The sequence below is a fragment of the Apaloderma vittatum genome, unplaced genomic scaffold, assembly GCF_000703405.1.
Source record: "Apaloderma vittatum isolate BGI_N311 unplaced genomic scaffold, ASM70340v1 scaffold8262, whole genome shotgun sequence".
NCBI classification, from domain to species: Eukaryota; Metazoa; Chordata; class Aves; order Trogoniformes; family Trogonidae; genus Apaloderma; species Apaloderma vittatum.
Window position 1 is genome coordinate 51,676 of NW_009704111.1, and position 23,562 is coordinate 75,237.

General features: G+C 51.7%; 1 protein-coding gene across 1 annotated transcript in view; it reads right to left on the bottom strand.

Annotated features, from left to right (window-relative positions):
- The window catches only part of NTNG2 (netrin G2), a 42,201-nt gene that overhangs the window by 16,586 nt on the left and 2,053 nt on the right, over positions 1-23,562 (bottom strand). The window contains exon 2 of the mRNA XM_009864904.1: positions 8,204-8,847. Within this exon, the coding sequence (XP_009863206.1) occupies positions 8,204-8,847 (644 nt within the window). The remainder of the gene's footprint in view (positions 1-8,203; positions 8,848-23,562) is intronic.

The window sequence follows — 23,562 nt, forward strand, 5'->3', positions numbered from 1 at the left end:
TCCTGCGGGCGTGCAGCCCAAGGACGTGCACTCACAATGGTCTGTGCACAGCGTCTTTCCCCAGCCAAGATCCAGCTGGTGGAGACTGGAGTAAATGACATTAGCCTCATCCCCAGGGTGGGAGCTGCTCAGCCTGCTTGCCTCGGCTCGTCTTCCTCAGGCTGCCAGCCACCGCGGGAAAGAGAGGATGAAGGGAAAGGTTAGGAGCTACTTAGCAATGAGGCTTAAATAGCAGCAGTGGGGCAGACACCTGCGCTGTGTCCTGCAGAAGGCAGCGATGGCCCCGCTCCAGTCCTGTGGCTGCTCCAGCAAGGTGCTGGTTGCAATATGTTCTCTTTGGCTCCAGAGGAGATCTGAAGAGCTGGGAGCATTTCTCCTCTCTAGCTCGAGGGTCAAGGCTAGCGGTGACAGTGCTGTTTCTCAGTGACGCAGTCATGGTGGGGCGCAGCCCCAGCACACACCCAGCAGGAGCTACAGCACCCACGGGCACCCTCCGTGGCCTGAGGACACCCAAGTTCCGAGCCGAGCTGTTAGTAAGTGCACACAGCAGCATTTGCATTAAATAGAACCTGGCTCACACCGTTCCTGGCAAAAGCGTGCAGAGCAATGTGTGGTCCAGGACGTTACCGTTTGCACAACGGGGTATTTATGAGTTATTTTAGTACAGGTTGTTCAGCTGCTGCCTCCTTCAGAGTGGTGCAGTGTGGTCTGACACTGCCAGTGCCTCCACCGGGGAACATCACTGAGCTGGGAGCGCCAAGGAAAGTTTATAGGAAAGTGTCCTTTTTTTTTTTTCTTTTGGTCTTTCTCTTTTTTTTCTTTTTTTCTTCTTTCTTTCCCCCACAGCCATAAAGTTTGCCGTCCCTGCATTTCTCCACGTCAGCATCCTGGAGGTCACAGCAGCGAGCAGTTGGAGAGGTGTCTGGTGCCAAGCCTGCCTGTGAGGGACGGAGAAGCCCATGCACAGGCTTGGGGGTAAGTGCAGCAAACCTGCAGGAGCTGCGCTGGGAGTGGGAAAGCAGTCCCTGGCCCTCAGCTTTTGTTAATAATGACTTTTGAAATAATTTTAGAAAGCTGCCCCAGTCCTCTGCTTTCCTTCCAAAGATTCTTATGTGTTTCACAACCTCTCTTCTGTCCATAACCCCACTTGCAGAGCAGGAAAATAAGGCAGAGAAGGGCAAAGAGCATTTCTTCATCCCTCTCCCTCCCTGTGGGGCTGAGCCAGCCTTGGGGGGCTGGCACCTCCTGCTCAGGCCTGATGCCACAACCCCAATGCTGAGCTGAGTAAGGCTGGAGGAACCACTTGCTGGGTGGAGATCAGGGCAGTTGCTCTGTGCTGGAGCACCTCTTGCCCAGTTCCCACTATGGGCCAATCCTGCCTTCTCCTGAGCTCCTTAAAAGAGCCTGAGCGAGGACATCGGGCAACTGGAGTTTGCTAAAATGGGCCACTGCCTTCTTTCCAAGTTCTCCTTCCAGTCCAGCCTGTATTCTCATCTCCACGAGAGATGAGGATGCTCTCATCTCTGTGCTCACCATGAGGATGCTACTTTAAGTCCACGTGGTCCCAGGGATGCTGTGGAGACCAGGTCCTCTCCTGCTGGCTCCCGGGCCACTGGGCTCCTGCTTTCCCACACCAGCGGCTCAGCTTTGACCCTCTGCTCCCTTTCCACTCACCCAAGCTGGCGAGGGGGAGAGGCAGCACAGTGGAGAGCTGCTAATGACTGCCGTCCAAAGGAAGGCTTATGATAGCTTTCCCTTGAATTGTTTGCTCTCACTGTAATTGATGAGCCTTTAATGAGTCTCGTGGGACGATGTGTTTGAAGGGAGCTCTTTCCTCTCCCTCCCCGAGGAAAACGATGCTTCAACTGATCTCAGCTCTTGGGGAAACATGAATAACTCCTCTCCATCTCTCTATTGTCAGCCCTAGCCGTTGCTTGCAGCACGCTCCAGCAGCTGCCTGGCCGTGACTTACCCACATTCTACCTGCTCCTTTGCAACTGTTTTGGCAGCTCAGCAAAAGCAGGGAGCAAATCTTTTGGGTAAAGCATAACGGGTGCTGAGCTTGGATTGTTTCTGGCCCATCTGTGCATGCGGAAGCAGGTAAAAATAGCTTCAGATGGCTGGACCATGGTAGAAACACTGTCCCTTTGTGGAGAGCAGGTATATTATTTGCCTTGCTGGGGGATCGCTTTGGCAGAGGTTTGCTATTGCCAGTGGCCAGAGTAGGGCTGAAAGGACTGAAGAAGGCGATAGCAGCTCATTATTCCCAGGAGCAGGGCTGGAGGGCAATGGAGCCTGTGGTTCAGGGGCTGAAGTGGGAAAAAAAGCCATTTAGACGTGTTGTTTCTTTCCACTTGAATGAGGGAGAGCGGCTTCTGGGTTTGGCTGCTTTTTGCAGAGCCAAAAAAGATTAAAAAAAGTGCCCTGGCTTAGGTCAGAGGGACACATTGTGAGTGTTTTCTTTTTCCTTGTGGGTTTTCAGTTTTGGTTGTGTGGTAGAGATGGATGAGTACTCCAGCGGGGAGGAACCCTCCTCACTGCCCTTTGAAATGATTTGAGGTTTGGGTTACAAAGAGGAGACAGTTTAAAAGATGCCAAAGTGGAGAGCACGCTAGCTGGCTGTTCCCATTCGAGAAGCTATTTATTTTAGATAAGCTGACACTCACCAGCTGTCAAGATCCCACTGACTGGTGGAACATTATTTACATTCAAAGCTGTCTTAAAAAGCAAATGCAAAACCAAACTTCCCCATTAGGGGGTCGGGCAACAGAAGGGAGGAAGGGTGAAGAGGACATCACACGGATACGTGAACATAAATATTTGCAGAGTAATGTCTATAAATGCTCTTGGTCTTTCTCCTGGAATGCAATAATGCCTGCAATTGAGTTCATTGGCCAAATTGAATTTGGGCTCCTGTAGAAGTCTCTTTATATTAAGTGCTTTAACATACATCACCTTCTCAGTCTATCGATGAAATTCTATTATCCGCTCAGGGCCGGACGCAACTCGGCAACACAATCGGAGGGGAAATAAAAACCTTCACAAACCAAAGCCAGGAGCAGGTAATAGGACCTTGGGCATCCGTTTCTGGCTATTGACAAAATGTCACGAGTATCTTGGGGAAGGAGGAGCTCGACGCATTTCTCGATAACTCCCTCCCTCCCGATCAGCAAGTTTCCCCTCCATCTTGCTGCAGAGGGAGCAAAAACCTTTATGAAACTCAAGGAAAGACAAGCAAACAGTTGCTGTGCGTTAACTTAATGTAACTATATGACCAAGAGCAAGATTTTGCTCGAACTCAAGCTAATTCCAACCTGGAGGAATGCCAGGGAAATTCAAGACATCCAGTTCCTGGGGCCTGCCCGGCACGGAGGGGAGGACGGGCCGAGGAACGCGGCGCTCCATTGGCGCAGACTTGGCCGTCCTTGACATGAGGATGCTGTTACCTCCTGGGACCTGAAGTCTGGCTGCCAGGAGCTGCAGGGGAAGGAGCAGGGACAGGCACAGGCAGTGCTCCTCCTGGTTTTCATGGTCTTCCCAAAGCTACTGAACACGGGCAGAAGCTAGTCAAGGGCTGCAAGGGCATTGGGCTAGTTCTTGGGGGGTGTTTGGGTGAGCCCTTGGATATTTTACGGGTGATGCTCCGGCACTGAGGCTGGGCAAGCTCAGCTGGGGAAGCCCACCCCCTCACTGACCATTTACCCCAAGTTCTTGCCTGCCTCGCTCCTGCAAAGCAGCGGTGGTGCAGCTGGCAGGTCCCACTCTGCTCCTCAGGGCAAAACACTCAACGGGGGCACCAGTTATTACGCAAAATCTAAGACCCTCAACAAGAGGCTCTATGGACCGAACCTTTTTATTTCCTCCCTTCTAGAGACAGCTTTGTCTGAGAAGTCAAGATTACAAAACTGTATGGCTGGAGGCTTTATCAGCAGAGTCAGAAGGAGGAATGTCCAAGCAGGGTGAAGCAGCCTAGGGGCAGCTGGGACATGCTTTGTGCTGGCACCCCCAGCTCAAGGTGAGCTACGATCAGCGGGGAATTGTGCTGAACTGCCATCATTGCACTGTCCTGGAGGACAGGAGGCAGCCACCATGCTGAGCAGGACTTGCTTCGTCTTTAACAGCAATACAGTATCGAGCATCACTGAATCTTGAGAACCAATGAGATGGCAGAAAAATGAATCCCTTGCATGTAGGTACCACCGATGATTAACCAGCTCAATTTATTGGAGGAGGTGCTTTGGGGAATAGTCTTGATCATTCAGGTCTGAAGTGCCTGATCCTGGCTCTGGCACCAGGATAATGGGCTGGGTGAATTCATTCTGCTCTGCTAGCACAAACTCTCCCCTCCAAGACACAGAGAGCAAAGTCTCCTGGAGAGTATCCACAAATGGCACTGAGAACCACACAGGAGGAAAGCAGGGGAGCATAGAGGGCTTTTCCCTTCAATCATTGTGTGAGAGCAAAAGACAATCCAAGGAAACCCTCTGAAAGGCAATTGGTGAAGAAAGGAAAGGAAATGCCATTACAAAACTGGAAACCTCACCTTCTTATTGGTGCCTCTTTGGCCCGAGCAAAGTCTGAGATGAGGGACTGTTACATGGAGCTGCCCAGTGATGAGTGATGCTCCCTCCTCCTGCCTTCCTTCAGGGACTGCTTATCATCAGTGGGATGGACAGACAGACAGACAGAGCATGCGCTGGGCCAGGAGAGGCCGAAGGAGAGGAATCTTAATAATCAGCCTAAAATTGATTCACTTCTGCTCAATCTGATTTCTCCTAACTGGATCCACATGTCCTGGCCATGGCACATTAACTTCAATTATGGCTTATTAATGTCTCCCTGATGGAGCGTGCCCCGCTCAGCTCTGTGGTGACTGACGTTATGAAGGGGAAAAAAATGACTCCAAAGAGACACAGTGTGCAATGGAAAGAGGACTGGCGGCTTTCATCGTGCCGACCGCCAGTCCTGGCAGCCAGGAGAAGCTCATTCACCCATTCCTGAGAAGCTCATTGCTGTACTGAGGAGAAAACTAAGCAGTGAATAGAGATCTGTGGGGAAAAGTCTTTCCGCTTCTCCTCCTCACCCTGCTCGGCACACACACAAGCACAGAGGCCAAGGGCTTGCTCCTGTCTATTCCTGTCTTGACTCCTCTGCATCTCCAGTTACTCTGCAGATCAATAAGGACAGGATGGAGGAAGCAAAAAAGAAACAAAACGAAGAAGATACCAAGAGGGAAGACAGCAAAAATAAACTGTCAGCCACGAATGGAGAAATGGACCTGGCTGGGGGGAAGGAGATGTAGGCAGGAGGCCCTGGAGCACCAGCCCATTGAAGCAACACCCAGGAAGGGGGCAGTGACCCTCAGGATTCACCAGACCCCTTGGAGATACTTAGATGGGGACTCAGGAGCACACGGACCAAGCGGATCCGAGAAATCTCTCCGAACCCACCAGCTAAGTCTGTCGCATGAGAAACCACCCGGACTTCTGGTCTGCTCTAGGGCAAAGTGTTTTACTCTTCCCTTGACTGTGAAACAAGCTGCCACATGTCTCATCGCCCTGTGGGCGCTGCCGGCTGCTGACCATAATCCTGGTGCCATAGAGAAGCCCAGGCAATGCTGTGCACTCCGACGGCATGTGGCTTCTCCGGTGCCACACACTGTGGACAGGCACCGCTTCTCCGACCTCCCGAGGCTGCTTGCATCTCTCCTCTCCAGGTGGAATTTTCTGGTTGCTTTTTGCCTTTGAGCCCTCATTTTGTCATAATCATCTTCCCCTCCATGAACCCTGTACTGGGGTCCTTACACCCCCCCATTTTATCTAGGCACTTTCCTCCTGTTCCTCAAAGATGGTTGTTCCTACATCATGCGTCTGTCCCCAGCCTTGCCTCCCCCTTTGCCCACACAGCTCTCCTGTCAAGCTCACATTGATTTCTCCTCTCTTCCTCTCAATAACCCATCCCTTGTTGAGCCATACACAAGATTTAATTTGGTTTTAGTCCCTGTGCTGTAACTGGCTTTGCTTACAGCTGGAATTAGATTGCTTTCCAGCGAAAAAACCTGCTTGCTGGGACCAGAATAATCACAGGAGCCGTTAATTCACCATAAGCTTCTCCACCTTACACACCACTTATCCACAGCTCCTCAGCTCTACACCCTTCCCTGTCCTGCGCCCATCAGAGATGGAAGAGTCAGCCCAGGACAGGCATCGCTGTTGTCCTCATCCATCTTCCCCAGGATGAGTGTCCCTTTCTCCTGGAGTCCAGCCCAGCAAGTGGGAACACCCAGGGAGAGCAGGAGCAGAGCAAAGCTGGGTCTTGCTGTAGCTCAGGACTTGGAGTCTGGTACGGAAAAAGCAGATTTCGGAATTTTCTTTGCCCCCAGCCAAGGAACAGCTCTTTTCTCGCAGAGGTCCCGCTGCAGTGGACTTGCTGGTGGGCAGCTCGCGGTGAGCGGAGCCAAGAGGGAAGCGGAGCCGCTGCTCTGCAAAAAAAAACCAGCCTCAGGGCCGGAAGCGGCCACCAGGAATTAGCCAGCAAACCCCAACCCAACTCATTCTGGCCCCAGTAAAAAGTAGCATTGCAGCATCCCTCCAGGGCGCTCACAGCCAGAGTCTCCTTCACCAGCACAGCCCTCGGCATGCAGGCAGCTGTGGAGTCTCGGATGGCTCATAGCGGTTGTGCCCCTTGCGCCCCAGAGTGTTTGAAAGGGTTTTCTTCCCTGCCCTAGTTGCCTCTTTCCACAAAGTCTATAGGCATTTTATTTCTCAAAACAATCTCTGCTGCTATTAAATGGTATTAAATTTGGCCGGTGAGTTCAACGGGGACTGGGTGTGGGGGGAAGGAATACAGGTGACAGCCAGCAAGGTGCTGGTTTGTGAAGAAGCCCACCAGTATGGCCTGAAGACAAAAGTACTGAAGCAACATGTCCTGCCCAAGGCAGGCAGAAAAGGTAAAGGGCTCTAAGAAGGAAAGCATTCACGGGACACCAGAAGTATTTCAACATACATCTTAAAGCCTCAGGACTGAAGTAACAAGTCCTCGGTTATCTACACAGTTGTCTTCATGTTTGGAAGCCAAAGGTCACTGCACAAGCATCAACATTTAATCCTAATTTATTACTTTCCGAGCTGAAAATTCTGCATCTCTGTTACAGAGCCTAAGCAGCCCAGATAAACTGATAAACCAGCTCCAACCCTTCTGCTGCTCCGGTCAGCCTGGGCTTTGGCTGGGATCACAAGCACCCTGAACACCGCCAGCCCAGCTGAGAGCCACAGCTGCTCATCCTCGGACACAAGAGAGAGCCTCTGCCTGCTGCTGCCCTCACCACTGCCTCCTCCTGTCCTGGCACATCCCTTACTGCAGCTTCCCTACCCTTGGAGCCCTTTCAAAGCCAGCCTCAGTAGCACCTGTGAAGCATTTTTGCTTGCAAGTCTCAGAAGCAAACAGTTTGGAACCAATACAGACAACTCCTCCGTTGTGGTGGTGATTCTTGTTAGCACGGGGTGGGTGATGGGGAGATTTTTTTCCCCTCTCGCCTGTAATCCATGGGCTGGATGGGAGATTAGCCATCTCGGCATTTTTCCACCTTACTTTGCTTCTTCGGTTGATGTCATAACGTAACATATGGCATTGTACAGAGAAATGAAAAACAAAACCTAGGAGAAACAAACCCCTTCCTGCCTTCCCCTGCCCCAGAACTGTTGAGGAGTTTTCCTTTACCCCACACTTTGTCCACTAGAGCTGGGGCTGACCCAGGGGGGCAGGACTGACTTGGGATGACCTATCCTGCTTGAACTGGCAATGAGCCAGGGTTTAGTGGGGCAAGACTTATTCCTCACCACCCCCCCTCAGATCACCCCTCAGATTTTTGGGCAGCAGCCAGCTGTGTTTGCACAGCTGGAGACAGGGTATCTGAAGGGACGTCAGGCTCCGACCATCCATCCATGCCATGTCCTGGCTCCCCCAGCTCTGGGAGGACACAGCCCTTCTCTCAGACACTGCCTTGGAGGTGCCTCAGCCATTCCCTGCAAGGACACATCTGTTTTATCACCGATGCTGCCTTACCTGGGGAGAAAAGGGATTAGAGGGAGAAACACTGATAACCTTATCGGTTGACAGAAACGCTGATGGCTTAGCTTTCTAGCAGTAACCCTCTCCTCATCCCTCCAAGAAGAGATGCCCAAAGAAATACAGCAGCCGTTACCTGCCAGTGACTTCAATGTTGGAGACGGCATAGAAGTACTTGTACAAGTTCTCCCTCTGCACGTAGGTGCCCCCCAGGGCCGGTCTCAGCAGTCTCATCCGCAGGTCGGTCACGGTGAAGAAGTCCTTCAGCCCTTTGGCACTCTCCAGCCGGGTGTACAAGTTGTCCATGTTCTTGAGGTCGGGACCAGCGAAGATGGCAAAGCGGTCCCTCACCTCGAACCGGACAGTCTTCTCTTTTTTGGAGCCCGCCCAGCGGGAATACTCCTCCGTGCAGAGGACTCTGTTGGCACTGGTGGTGGAGAGGTCCCGGACCCTCCGTGCTGGCATGCTGAAGGCCTCCATGCAGTCATCTGCGTAATATTGGTATGGGTGCCAAGTCCTCCCGTTGTCCAGTGACTTCTCCAGCATCATGATGGTAGGTCGGCCGTACTCGAAGGTTATCACGATGTCATCTGTCAGCTCGATGCTCTTGTTCCAGGACAGAGTGATGTTGGCCAGCAGCGGCTCCGGGTACCGGCGCCACGTCACGCTCTGCCAGTATGTGGCCAACCCTTCATCCTCGCTGTCAAACATGAGTTTCGGTGGGTGGGCCAGGTCCGGGTTGGAGGCGTCGCACTCGTCGCTCCACAGGTATGGGTTCTCCTGGAACAACAAAAACCGTCACAGGAGAAGAAGGCAATGCCTGGGCATCGCGTGGGAATCACAGGCACGCGGCCGAGCTCGCACCGTTATGGGGCCCTGGTTTTAGCTGCCTTTGTCAAACATTAACTGCTGGGCTGAACCAGAGCGTGCCGGGAGTCTGGGTCTGGATAACGTTGTTTCTGAGCATGAATATAAGACAAAGATACGTGGCTTTGCCTTTGCTATAGGAACAGCTGAGCTGTTTCCTTAGAAAGACCCTTGAGGAAAGGACCTTTCAATTTGGCACGGGGGGCAATTTTCATAGAAAGCACTTTCCCTGAGATGGTCTCTGAGAAACTTCACTTGAGCTTGGCTGAGTTACAAGCCTACAGAAAGCGGCGTTCATGCCTGCTCCCTCAAGCACGGAATGGCTGAGATCCCCAAAGCACATCCAATGCGTCTCATGGCTCCTGACGCTGATGGGACTGGGGACATGCTGTCCCCTCAGCACCTCTGAGCACAGCTAGAGGAGGGTGGTAGCAGTGAGAGCAGAGATTTGTGCTCCCGGTTTCTACATTGTCCTCGGGACAGCACCCTGGCCTCGGGGACAAGCATAGTGGGTATGCTCAGGGTGCACCTGCTCAGTGCCATGTGATGACCATTGCTGCTCACTCCTCAGTTCAACCTACCCAAACCAACCAGAGGCTGAGCTGACAGGGGATCGGGAAGGGAATGGGGCAGGTGGCTCTGTGCCCATCCACCAGTGCTCAGAATGGACCTGAGACTCCCACAGCCAGAACACTGTCCCCAGCCACTTGCTGAGTGTCTAGGTGCCCTTAGCCCATGGTAAATAGAAGGGAACATCAGTTAATGTCTGTCTTTGCCAAAACCAAGTAACTTAGCTGTGCCTGGCAGCCCCTTTCTCCACTGGGACAGACACTTCTCAAGCCGCGCTGCCTTCCCCAGCTGCAGGCAGGAGATAGTCCTCCCCTGCCTGCAGGGACCACAGTGGGAAGGATGGCTCATGCCATCCAGGTGACATTGCCTGCTGCTACATCGCCCGGGAAAAAAGATCCAGCCATCCCATTTTGCCCACAGGTGACAGCTTGCATGGTTTGCAAGGACACACATACACCCCCATACGTGCTGAACTTGTGCTAAGGATGTTTTGTCAAGGTCACACACCAAACACTGAAGTTTTGGAGAGCATCAGGGTTAGCAGTGACAATGGGTTTAGTGCTCACTGATATGTGTGTTAAAGCTCGTGATTACTTGCCCTGCAGCCTCCAGGAGCACATGGGTCAGTGGGTACCATTCACCAAAAAAACCCTCTGCAATATATGGCAAATCTTTTTTTGCACATGAAGCATCTCTTTGCTGTTGCTTTACTTCTCTCTTGGACTCAAAACCCAAAGGAATCAGGAAGGAGAGGGATTGGTACAGCAGCAGGCTCTGCTGTGAGGAGACCCTTGTCAGGGAATCAGAGGCACCTGGCAGAGGAGGAGCTGATAAAGCAGCTGGAGCAGCTCAGAGCTGATGGCTGGAGGCGAGGAGCCTGCTGGGGTGTGAGGTCTGTCCCTCCTGAGCACAGCGGACTTGCAAGGTAGGACCAAGTCAGCTTTTGTGGTTTGGTTTGTGAACGCTTTGTGTGTGCTGAGGAGCCTGGGAGATTGTGCTGCTTGTGGGGAGCAGCGTGATCCTGCCTGGTCCTGGGAACCTCCTGCAGCACCAGGGCTTTGCTGAGCACAGGGGGCTGCTGGTCCCTGGCTCGCAGGGAGCTGGTGCTGGTACCTGGGGACTCAAACAGATGAGGTGTAGGGCTGGGGTCTGCACAGGCTGGTTGTGTCCCAGGGCTGGGAGAGCCCTGCTGCAAGTGTAGGAAGAGGCTGCTTCAGTGTCCTTGGCACCAGGGATTGATCCTGCACCATGGGCTAGCTTTGACATGTGAAAATATTGGAGCTGAAGTGATTGTGACCTGTGTTTAGGGTGCCCTGTGTACACTCTGGACAAAGCAGAGGAGGGGATCTTGCTTGTACAGATGAGTGCTCTGAGGCATAAACTGGGGTTGTGGAATGTGGAAACTGTGAGTAACATGGAAACTGCTGTGTAACCTGAGGTGCTTTGGAAAATCTGGGCTTTGTCATCTCCAGCCAGGCAAGCAAAAGTCCTGGGAACTACTAAGAGCTTCTCCCCTCCCTGTCTGTAAAATGGGCATTCGGTGCCTCCTCGCAGCCCGGAGACATGTGCTGAATGCGAGCAACTCTCCACGCAGCGAGTGGAGGCCACAGCGCTGAGAAGCCTAGAAAAGCTCAGGAGGGCATAAATAATTCTGTCGTCTGAGCAGCGTGTGAGTAGCACGCTGTAAATAAGGCAGAAGGCTGCTCCGCCAGCAGCGGGGATAAAACAAAATAGTGAGCAGCTGATCTGTACGTGAGCACCAGGCTCCTTTGCAGGGGATGCAGCAGCAGCCTTGGGGAGAAGAGGGGACTCCGGTAAATATAGCGTGCGTTGTCGCGTGTGCGTGCACGAGGCTGCCACGGAAAGCAGCAGAAGCCAGTTGATGAAGCAGGGCAAAACTCGTACTGTTTTCAACGTTGTCCTGCTCTCAGACATGAACTTGCCTGACGGCAAAGCCACGAGCGCCGTGCTGGGATTTGCGCCTCCTGTTACAGCCTTAACTTGAGCGACGCGTGGCTTTTGCCATCTCCCTGTGCGCTGGGAGGAAGGGCTGCAGCCGGAGCTGCTGAGCTCTGGTGCAGTGCCCATGCCCGGAGCAGGGAGGCCACTAAACACATGCTCTGGTTGGTATTTTGAAAGCAAATGGCTGGATAGTTTTTATTTTGCTGAGACAAATAAGCAAGGGAAATCGACGGAGTGCTCAGGCTTGCTTGGGTGGGTGAGGTTGGGGGGTGAGGGCACCAGCCCAGGTGCTCCCCACTCCCCTCTCAAAGAGAGGGAGATGCCACGAGAAAGGGGAGATGCCAGCCGGAGGCAGGGTGGGGAGCTCTGAGCCATGCTGGGGGGTCCTTTCCTGCTGTGACACGCTGTTCTAGAGCAGGGATTAAAAACTCAAAGATATTGACATATTTAATATGCTCTCCTGACTCGTCACGTTCAGAGGAATTGTTTACCTCTGCTAATGAGCCACAGCTTCCTGCCGGGGGACGGAGCTGCCTCTTAGCGCAGCTTTACGGTGGTGGCTGATGGAAAAGGAGGAAAAAAAACCATCAGCTGGAGCCCTGAGCACATTTCCCGTGCTGAGACAACATATTGTGTTGTAGTCTGGTCCTCCTGCCAGTGTGGTCATACAGATGGCTTAATAGGATGGTCTTCAAAAGAACATCCCAGAGGTCCGTTTTCACCTCTTGTCTGAAAGAGGGTGCAGCAGTGTGGAGTCTTGGTGGGCTCAGGTGGTGAATCGGCTCGTGATGGCCGTAGAATCTCCCTGAGCAACCCAGCCTGCTGCTAAGAGCAGCTATGAACAAGCACGGGTCTGTGTGCACGGAGCAGTCCTGGCAAGAGTGCTCTTGCCGTGTGGTTTCCTTCCCTTGTGTGCTGCAGCTGTCAGGGCTGCCAAAGCCCTTGAGCTGGTGTAAGCTGAATCTCCACTGACTATTTGCTGCTTGAGCCATCCCCAGCATGGCCACAGTGGCCTGCTTCACCTTCAGGGCTATGGATGATGTTCCCACCAAGGCTTTCTTTGGATGCTTCCATAAGCAGCGGCCAAAAAGGGAAGGACTCTGCGACCAAACCACAGTAAGAAAATACCCAGACCAGTAAAGGGTGACCAGAGTGGGAGGTGGGACAGGCTCCTCAGAAGCAGTGGGGGAAGTGACCGAGTCTGACAAGCATGATTCCCTCCCAGTGTCCCGTCTGGTAGCACAGGGCTGGCCAGGCATGTCCCTGGCAGGAGACCTGGTGGCTCGAGAGCAGGGAGAAGTGGAGCCAGGGCTCTGCTTGTCTCCCATATGCTCTTCCCGGAGATCAGGGAACAGTGGTGCACAAACCTCGATAGCTCCTGTACCTCCCAACCTGTAAACATGCTCAGCCCAGCAGGCAGAAAGCCCAAAAATGTCTTTAACCATCGTGATGCTCTGGAGCAGCACATGGCTCAAAAGCTGCGCAGTTGTAACAGGGCAAACACAAAAACAACCTCTAAGTGACAGTGCTTGAAAGGTGGGGGAGAGCCTCAAAAGCCACCAGGTGAGTCACATCATTACGGCTTCCTCTGGTAAAATGAAGTGTTCCTTTTTGGTTTTTGGTTTATTGAATTGTCCTTCCGCCACGGGATGCTCAGTGCATTTTCTGCTCCTGGGGTGGTTTGAAGTCAGCCAGGAGGGCAGGGAGGAGCGGAAACAGATGGCCATACTTTGGCTGCTCCTTTGGTCCTGGTAAGATCAGTTATAGCCCTGTTGAAACAATTCCAGGTATTATTTTTGAAATTGGTTTCCTCCTCCAAGCCGTGTGTCCTCCAAAGAATCTGTCCAAAGTCTCAAGATATTTATGTCTTCAATCTAAAAGTCAGAATGCATTAGCCAGGCAAACTTGGGTCTCAGCGAGCTTAAAATAAACCAGCTCACTTTGAGTCTCATGCTATTAAATCAGTCGTGAGTGTCCTCACGGCAACTAGACATTGCAGGTTTCTGGTTCTCCAGCATGCTCTTCTGGTTGCTTGTTTCTTGAGGGCACACCAAAGAGCAACACAACCTTGCTTGGCTTCAGCTCATGCCAAAGGGGCAAATCCCCAGCGGCAAGCTGCAAGAGCCTTGTTGAGGGCAAGATGTCCTAACAAATGGCATCAGGGCAAGATTCTGCCTCCATGGGGCAAATCTTTTGGGTTGGAAGGGGTCTTTAAAGGTCATCTAGTCCAGGGATATCTATAACTAAACCAGGTTGCTCAGAGCCCCATTCAGCCTGACCTTGAATGTTTCCAGGGATGGGGCTTCTACCACCTCTCTGGGCAACTTGTTCTGGAGTTTCACCACCCTCATCCTTAAGAATTACATCCTTATGCCTAGTCTGCATCTACTGTTTTATAGCTTAAAGCCATTACCCCTCTCACAACAGGGCCTGCTAGATAGTCTGTTCACATCTTTCTTACAGACCTTAGAGTACTGGAAGACCACTGTAAGGTCTCCCTGGAGCCTTCTCTTCTCCAGGCTGAACAACTCCAACTTTCTCAGCCTGTCCTCATAGGGAAGATGTTCCAGCCCTCTGACCATCTTCCTGGCCTCCTCTGGACTCCCTCCAGCACGTCCACATCTTTCCTGTGCTGAGGTCTCCACAGCCGAACACGTGGCTGCAGGTGGCTCTCGCCAGAGCGGACTAGAAGGCGAGAATCACCTCCCTCCACTTGTTGCCCACGCTTCTTCCCGTCTGACAAGGCGTGATGACAGGAATCCAGGCTGCTCCCCACCTTGCTGGGGAGGGAGGGAACCGGGGAAAACAGCCGCAATAAAAGGCCCCAGTTTTTACAAAGCCCAGCTGGTTTCCAGGGCTCTTAATGAGCGCACAGAGTTGTTTTGCTTTTTTTTTTCCTGGCAGATAATGCCATTTTTAAGCTTCACAGCATAAAATGATATATTTTTGTAGGTGAAATTACTTGATTAATCATTAAGCTGTTGAATATTTTAAACAAACTAGACATCTGTTGTGAATGGCGAAAGCCGCACAGAAATAAAACTGCGGCTTTTGGGAGATCTCCATGCCAAAGAGAAGCTGGAAAGCAATTGCAACCACTAGCTACACAACGAATAATAATAATAACTAAAACACTAAGATTTGAGCAATGAAAAATAAGTAGATGATGTGAAAGTTTGTACTGCTTGGCCAAGGATGCTTATCACAGCCAATGTGATTTGTTTAATGGTGTCTTGGCCCCAGGAACCTCCCTGGAGCTGCTTTGCTTTCAGGGGGTATCTTCTGTGGGATGGAATTGTGTTGTTTAAGCCAAGGCCTCTACTGAAACCTAAGTCACCCTGGGACCAAGTTGTTTTTAATTACAATCAGTCTCCTAATAAGAGTAATGACAAGGTCTCGTCAACCTGGACGAGTTTCAGAAATCCACAATTTGTTGGTTTTTTTTTTTTTTTGGATGGAGGGGAAAATCCTTGGCATTTTATAGGAAGTTTTTTATCAAGCAGAATAAAGTTAAATGCATTTACTTGGCACAAAGATCTATGCTGTTGTGTAAGTTTCTCTTGGGTCCTTTCTCCTGTAGTGGTTTGGTTTTCTTCCCCAAAAAGAGAGCCGGCTCTCAAACTTGATGAGAGAGCTCTCAGGTCTTGGGTGTCTTCAGGTTCTCCTGCAAGCACTGATGATGGCTGGGACTGGGGACTGTTTGATTGCCTCCTCCATAGCTGAGTCTGTCTCCTTGACACTGGAAGGAGTTTCCTGCAGACTCTGAGAGATCTGGTTTATGACCAGGCTCCTTGAGCAGATGGGAGAAGGTCTGATGTCCACCAAAGGCCCCACAGGGGCCATTAGCAGGAGCCAGCATCCACCACCAGAGGTCTGCAAGGTTCTTCCCCTCTTATCTGTAGGTTTGCACCCAGTTTTGCTGAGTGGCACAAGTAATTTGGGAGAAAAACATCCCTGCGTGGCAGCAGCGGGTGGTTGCTGCAGGTGATTTCTGTGGGGGACAGAAACCTCCTTCCTCCTTCTCAGGAGGGCTTTTGGCTGAGAAAACCTCAGTCTGAACCTCCACCCCCAGCCAGGAGGGGAGCAATTCCCCCCTTAGGACCCGCCGTGTCCAGCCGTGATGCTGAAGGAGCTCTCGGGTGCATCCCAAGGCCCTTCTGCTTCTCGCAGGGCACCTACAACCCTGTCTTTCTGCTCGAAGGTTAGCTGACAAGGTTCACAAAGTCCCCGTGTTGCCTCGCACAGCAACAAAGTCCTTAACTCGATATCAAATTTCCTCTGGATCCTGTAAAACAACCACATCGGCAAAATCCTTGCATGCACCTGATTGCTCCTGCCCTGCACCGGGGACCGGTGCCACCACGGGTGTCCTACAGCCTCTCTCCCTGAACAACCCAGCCCCGGTGAAAACTGCCTTTATCCTCCCCACTGACACCAAGTTAAATCTGTTTTCTGCAATGCAAGTTTTTGACAAGGGCCACACGGAGCGACATGTGCTTTGAGAAACTTCCTTGGTTTTTCTTCCAATAATCACTCCAGGACGCGATGCCCTTTCCCAAACAGAATTGCTTTTAGTCAGGAGAAAACGTGGGTTCTCCCTAACATCGTTATGGGGTATTTTCACTCACTGTTTCTGACTTGAAGGGTCAACTGCTCTGTCTAGATTTATGAAAAGACAAAGTGATTTTATGATCAAAAATAACATTTGTGGGTAATTAAATCTCATGCTTCAGGGTGTAAACCGTAACCTGCCAGTGGCCAGGATGGGACTCCCAGAGAACTGGAAATACTGTCTGACAATTAATTCTCACTCTATTCATAGGCTGGAGGGGATCAGAGGGGTGAAACAACAGTAATTAATTTACAGCGATTATTTCCAACAGCTGGCAAGTGGTGTAACTCGCCAGCAGAGATGGTTGGAGCATGGAGATAATTGAGGAGAAACATGAGGCCCCTCTTGAGGCAAAGAGCCCCGCGCCAGCCCTTGCCCGTGAGCTGGGGTGGAGGTTAGCGCCCTCCTCGCTCGATGCTCTGGGCACCATGGGGAGACACCGGGGGCTTCGGGGAGGAGCTGCCCAATGAGGGTTTGCTCCTCTTGCACCACTTTACCCCACTCCCTGGTAAGCCCAAGTCATTTTTCTCTGCAGCAGAACTGTGACTCGAACCTGACAAATGTCTCGAGAGCAGCTTTGCTTGTGCCGTTTTGGAGTGGCTGCTGGGGTGCAGGGAAGGGTCCTGGACCAGACTGCAGAGTAGCTGGGAGTGCTCTGAATGCAAAACGCACCTTCTCAAAGTGAAATCTTAACAGCTTTCAAGATGCTATCTTTTCTTCTATTTTATTTTAGTTTTTAATACCACTTTGGTCAAGCTCTCTATATTTTAGATAATCCAAAAGCTGTTTCATATGTTAGAAGACAGAGTTTTCCCAGGGGCTGCCTCTGCAGCTGCTGCCTATGAGCCGCCCAGGAACGCTCTAGCAAACCCCTCATCCACGCACCTGCGGGGATCGCTCTCCTATTTGTGGGCACCCTCCAAAGAGATGGTTTTAGACAGCCGGTGATGTAGACAGGTTCTGGCAAGCCACCCGTGCTCTGGTGAGGGGTTATTTTGCAGCTTCACCTCTGCAGGGGAAGGGCAGCTCTGGCTGGGAGGCTCTCGGGGGGTGGGATGGGGATGGTTTCCTCACTCATGTGCCCTTCCCTCGCTGCTTCCCTGCCCCCAGCATCTGCAAAGGGGCTCTTATTAGGGCAGAGCCAGCAAAGGAGGAGAAAACCATCCTCGCTAACAAGCTGTTTGCTGTTTATGAGCAGGTAAAGGCAGAGCTGAAATGAATTATTAATAGGGTGGAAATGGGGTCCCGCCACAGATCTGCTGCTAATTCTGGCTCAGCTGAATGTCACTCCCTCTATCTCCCCCCGCCCGTGGTTTTGGGGATTGATTGCTCCTCTGTTTCCTTCCCCTTCCTCTCAGATCCAGGGTTGTCCAAGTGCAAGGTCACCCCTTGGCACGGGTGTGAGGACACGCTTTGGCTGGGTGCGGGATTTGGGAGAGTGTGAGTCAGCAGAAACCGGCACCACCGGCTCCGTGGCACAGCTCTCGGTGAGCACACGCCGGGACGTGCTCGGCAAGACACTTTGCTTTTTGCCTCTTCCCTTTGGCCTGAAGCAGATAGTCATTCACCGAACCACACACTGCTCGTTCAAGGCTCTTGGGCTCCCCTGGGCCTGTTTCTCTGCCAGAGAAGAGATTCAACCCCTACTTGCGGCTCCTCTTCCCCTTCCCCCTCCAGCCTGCTTCTGAATTCAAGAAGCGTCTCGTTCATATTTCATCCTAGCTCAGCACTGAGCCCTTCTCTCCACCAGCCATGGGGAAAAATCACGGTGCCAGACAGGGTTGTGTGTTGGCAGTGCAATGTCCTATCTCTGGGTGGGGAAACTGAGGCAGGGAAGGATTTCAGGAGCAGGTTTGGGCTTCACTGGGAGTGTTAAAGGCTCCATTGTCCTCAAGATCGAGTTCCTCCAGGCACCTGCAGTGGGTCAAAGTAGAGGCTCCTTTACCCAAGTTTGACGTGGTCAAGGAAATCTCTGCTCTCATCCCACACTGTCTCTGAAACTCTCCCCACGGTCTGCTTAGTACCTTCATGAAAAGAGGATGAGCTGATCTTTGCACCATAGACCTCTGTAGGGTATCATCCAGGTGGTAAGCATCTTCTCCACAAAGGGAGAATCTGGAGGGAGGATACTGCTTGTCACACAGAAGAACCAACCCAAGTCACCTCTCCACCCTCACAACGCAGCCGACACCACTCGTGCAGACACAAATCCCTTCACGCCCACTCTGGCTAAGACAGAGATGGTCAGAAAATCTGGTGACATGATGAGTTTGAACCTCCAGACTGACACCAGCCCCGTCCACAGGTGACCTTTCCAAGGAGGGCCCCCAGCCTGCTATTTGCAGGGTGACCTCGGGGCAGCACTTCCATGTCCAAAGCCCCAGGATGGCTGAGCAGCAGCTCAGCTTCTGCTGCTGGATCCACTGCCCAGAACCCTGTCCTGAAAAAACGCACATGCGGCCGATTTCTGGGCGACACAAGGGTTAACGTCGCCCGGAAAATTCCACTCCTAAGCAGATAATCTCATCTGCGCTGGGCACAAACACGCATCGCCCGAGCTCCCATGGAATCATTTTTGAGCGGCTCTTTCTCTGTGAACTGCTAATCCCCCGGTGAGCGGCTCTAACCCTGTCCCTCCTGGCGCCCTGGGCTCACCTCCGCACCCACCTCCCTGCCGGGGCTGCAACCACCCCTTTCGTGAATTTGTGGATTATGGGGTGAGGTAGAGCCTGAGCTCAGAAGCTGATGAACCAGACACCCCTCAGCCGTGGGCACGCGTTCAAAAACGCAGGCGTTCAATCCCATTGACTGCTTTTTAGCTTGTCTCCAAACCCGAACCTTCTGTACCCAGGAGCTGCAAGCTTTGCTCTTTCCAGGGTGCTTCCCTGAAGCTTGTTCTACAAATTAAGCTGCTTGGATCCTGCCCCATCCCTTCTCTGCCAGATTATTAAGCTCTTGCATCTTCTTACAGAGATGCACCCGCGTCCGCAACCCCTACCAGCAAGAGCACAACTGCAGCGACCTGTGTGCTGGGTTCCGAGTGCATTATTGATTCAGGACTAAGAAAATGCTTAGGAAGTAGGAAAAAGTGTCCTGCTCTCTAAAAGCTTGTGCGCTTCGTAAGCTCAATACATGCAGCCTTTGCAGAGAGGCTTGCTACGCCGCTATTAATATTTTATTCTGTAAGAGAGGCCTTGATAGTTTGAATGGGGGAGGGCAGGACGTGGAGGCTGGAGGTGGGAAAGGGGAGGGAGTGGAGGTTCTGCTGTGGTTCTCAGAGGAGCAGATCTTCCCCAGCACCTTTGCCAGGGGAGCACGGTTGGGTAGTGGAAGTCCCAGCTGCTCTTTGCCAGTGGGTCTTAGTCAGAGCTTTGCAGTTGTTGGCTTCTACCCCTAGACATCTCCTGGATGGTCATCAAGCAGTGCTTTGCAGTCCCTAGAGGAAAAAGCCCATTTGGTGTTTACCAGCACAGGAACTGCTGTAGCGCGTTGAACTGCCCAGGTAACACCCAGGGTGTACTCAGGGCTGCAGGCTGGTGCCTGGGGAGATGGTGCCTTTGAGAGGGCAGCCGCAGTGGTGATTGCGTCATCTTGGTGGAGAACTGCTAAGCTGGTCAGCCACAGCTCACGTGCATAACGACTCCAGCGAGTCAGAAATTCAGGCTCTACCAGCCAAGCACTGCAGAGCTGCTGTTGCCCACGCCTAATGGAGCTCACCATCTAGGTGAGAGGAGGAATTCATTAACCCCGGGGACCCTCCAGCCATTGCTGTGTTGCCATAAGCTCTGTACCCTGCTAAGCTGCTTGTGCTGTGGGTTTTGGCACCGCAAGGCCACATTTTCATTTTGGTTTCTCCAAAACCACGGGGTGAACCAGGTGCAGAGCTGGTTTGGGTCATTTTGCAGAGGTGGTTTGCAGACAGATCAGTGAACTAATCCAACCCACCATGGCTTGTAGTGCTGCCACAGGAGGAGTAGAGGGGACGTGTCTGTCACTTGTGTGGGACAACAGGCACAGTAGTGGGACTGGGACAGCCCCACACCTCAAAATCCTGATGGTAAAAAGTTGTTTGGGGTCTGAAACTGTAATTGGACTCAACTGATGTTAAAATTGGACTGTTGCTTAAGGAAACCAGAGTGTGGTAGGAGAGCACTCCTTCCCACTCGGGCAGTGGTGTCTGTAGGGAGAATTTTGTCTGAAGTTTAATGGGTAATCATATCTATGTTATAGAATACAAAACCGATTTTAAAATAAATAAGTAGGAAGGACTTCCATGAATCCTTCTGGCTTCAAAAGTTGCTTATGGAAAACTGTGATACCTGGAGCTGGTATAAGAGCTGCTCTCTCAGCTCTGGCCACGCTCCCCAGTGAACCTTTGGAATCAGTTTTCTCCAGCTTTTTCTCATCTGGACGCTGTTCCCTTTGAAGAGAAAAGCTTTTCTTAAAGCAGTTTATTCTTCCCCATCTTGTTCAAGGTAGGGGTAAACTTTCTGCTCACTGTCCAATTAAATCTACTTGACAGCTTGATTTTTATCGCTGTGTCTCTTCCATCAGCAAGTCGAAATGATCCTTGTTAGGGGAGCAGCATCCTGCTTTACAACGAGATGAATCCCGAACTGAGCATTTAATGAAAATGCTGCGGACTCTGAGGGGAAACCCCATTTACTCAGTACTCTCTAATTTAAAACTGAATTGTATTCTTTCATTTTCTGTAAAGCCTCTGCTTTTATAACACCGAGATCCTGCTGTGCTCTGGAGTAGCCTCTGTGGCCGAAGAGCAGCAGTGTGTAATTTGCTGAGCAGCTAATAACGTGCAATCCAAGGGTCTGGCCCCAAGGACAAGGAGCTGTTGATCTTGACTTCAAATAGTGTTCTCTGCAGCAACCCTGATGCTGAGAAGTGATTAAGGGTGGGAGCAAAACTGAAAGGCCCCAGCCCTTTCTCTCACACTTGAAAGCAATGCCACGTCGAGTGCAAGGGGTGGATTAAGGGAAACCTTCAGCTGGATGGGAAACGGCAGCAGCTTCCTTTTCCAGGCTGTCCTCAAAGGAAAGGGGAATATTTTCCAGGTGTTAACTTGATGTGCTGGGGGGTTCAAGGGAGAAGCAGGGCTGTCGGCACCTTACAGATGTGAAAAGAAGCATCTTTCCATTCCCACAACCCTGACAGAGATGTCATGGGCGGTCTGACAGCAGAGAGTGGATTTCTTGTGCTGCTGAATTTTGGCATAAAGGCAAAGTAATTGTCCCCAATGCTATACAGGTCCTGTAAGGCAGCGCAAAGGGAGCTCTGATTCCCAGCCCTCTGCTAAGGCCAAGGATGCATTTGCAACCACCAGTGGGTAGTGCTGATATATTCAAGGAGGGAGAACATCCACTCTTCTTGGAAAGGATTTTTCTTTTGATTTGTACACAGGCTTTGCTCACCCCAAGGGTTTCTGTGCCCGAAAGTTCGTCTGCTTTTTCCAATTTTAGCACCCAGACTACTGAGAGAAATAGTTCTTTAGTTACAAGGCTTATAACCACATGTCATTCAGAAAAGTTTAGCTAAGAATTAAACATTAAATTTAGCTGAACGTATAATGAATAAATAAAGCCTTTTCCTTTCATGTACTTGTGCCAAAATCAACAAGCTCTATTAGCTGACGAAACAATGCTGACGCCAAATAAAAATACCCCTGACCCATCAATATAGGCTAAGAGCTCGGCCCTGCATCAAAGAGCATTGTCTGAACAAGAAATACCATCTTGACACCTCTGAGGGTAATAAAAAACAAAAGGGCTTCCATCCCGGCGAGGACCTGGGCTCCCTGTGCCGCCGGCAAGTGCGTGGAGCTCTCACCGGGGTGTTGAGGAGCAGCAAAGTCATCCTGACGGCCGCTGGCTCACGAGCAGTCTGCTCTGGCCACCTCCCTTGCTTTTTGCCCGAGTGATTTGGAAACCTCTTGAGCTGCAAACCTGTTTGGAGCAGAGATCAGGGCTTTGCTTGCTCCCCGCCACCCACCCTGTGTGTAAATTGCCCACTAAACCTGCCTGGTTTTTTGTTCTGTGTGCAAAAGCTGACACTTCAAAATGAAGCTCTTGAAGGCCCTTGCTGGGTATTAAAGTGCTTCAGCACCTCAGCACATCTCAATAGCTGCGAGCACCCTGCCAGCTGTGCCATCCTCCTCCTCTGTGGGAGGATGAAGTAACATCTCCCCTCAGCCCCACACAGCCCGGGCAGCTTTGCCATTCCCCAGCCATGCCTGTTCTGTAATCCCCTTTCTTCTGCAATCTGCACTTAGCTGCTCTGTGCCATGCCCTGGATATGATCTTTGAAGTCTCGCCCTTCTCTCAACATCCTTGTTTAAAAGACCTGTTCCCCACTAGTCTTCAGTCAGGCTTTCAGATTTGTTCAGGCTTTTATTTACTTCTCTGTCTTCCTGCTCCCACCACTCCCCCTGCCCTGTCAGAAGGGAAAGTACAATTCATTTTTCACGCGACCCTGCCAGCAAGGCAGTGACATGAATAGGAAAAGGTTCAGAAACTGTAGAAAAAGCAAAACCCCACGACTTTAATAAGGAGCAAAATGCTTCCCAACCAGAAGGGAGCAGCCACATGTGACTAGAATTGCTGTAAACCAGAAAATAATTCCTCCAAATAATTCCTGCAGTCTCCCTGATGCCTCTTTTTGCAGAACTCTCTGTGAGAAGTCGTTACAACCGTAGCGTGCGATCCCGCAGACTGTGCAGGTGCTGGTACAGCCTGGTTGGAAACACTCGCAGTCTTACAGGGTCCTGACTTTTACCAGGACTCTCCTCCTCTGCCTGCCTGCAGCGATGCCCCGCACGGGCACATCGTCCCGCTCCCTCCTGTCTGGCTGCCTTGAGCACGGAGGGGTGTTTGTGTGTCTTTAATTTTGATTTCAGTTGTCTGAGCAGTGCAGGCGTCCCGCCGGGCTGCGCTTAATTCTGAGTAACGTTAGTTTAACTGCACGGACAGTCTCCTGCTGTTTTGAAAGACACCTAAGAAAGCAATATAGTCACGGTAAGAACTTCTCTGCTGGAAAGCCAGGCTCCTACGAGAACCCACCTGTTACAAAAAAATAATTAAAACCTGAAGAGAAAGGATAATAGGACACTGAAAGGTGTCCGAGCGGGTTGGCAGGCAAGGAGCCATGCGGGGCTCCTTCGAGCCACTGACCCTCCCCTCTCGCAGCAAGGGCTGGGGCTCGGCCGTAACGATCGCCGGGCAGCGGCATCGATCTCTGCCCAGAGCTTCCTTTGCGCGGGGGGAGCAAAGCTCAGCTCCTCCGTGGGCTCCGCTCACCTCTCTCCGCACATCAATAGGTGTCAAGTCTCCACCCAGGACGGGCGATGGAGAGGCCGTTTTCTTGCTGGTTCCGCTTTCTACTGACCATAAGGGGATGCTCAGCAGTAAGCACGCACCCTGCAAGTCGTTTGGCTGGGCTGGAGCCATCTCCCACTCAGTGCACCAAATGCTGGG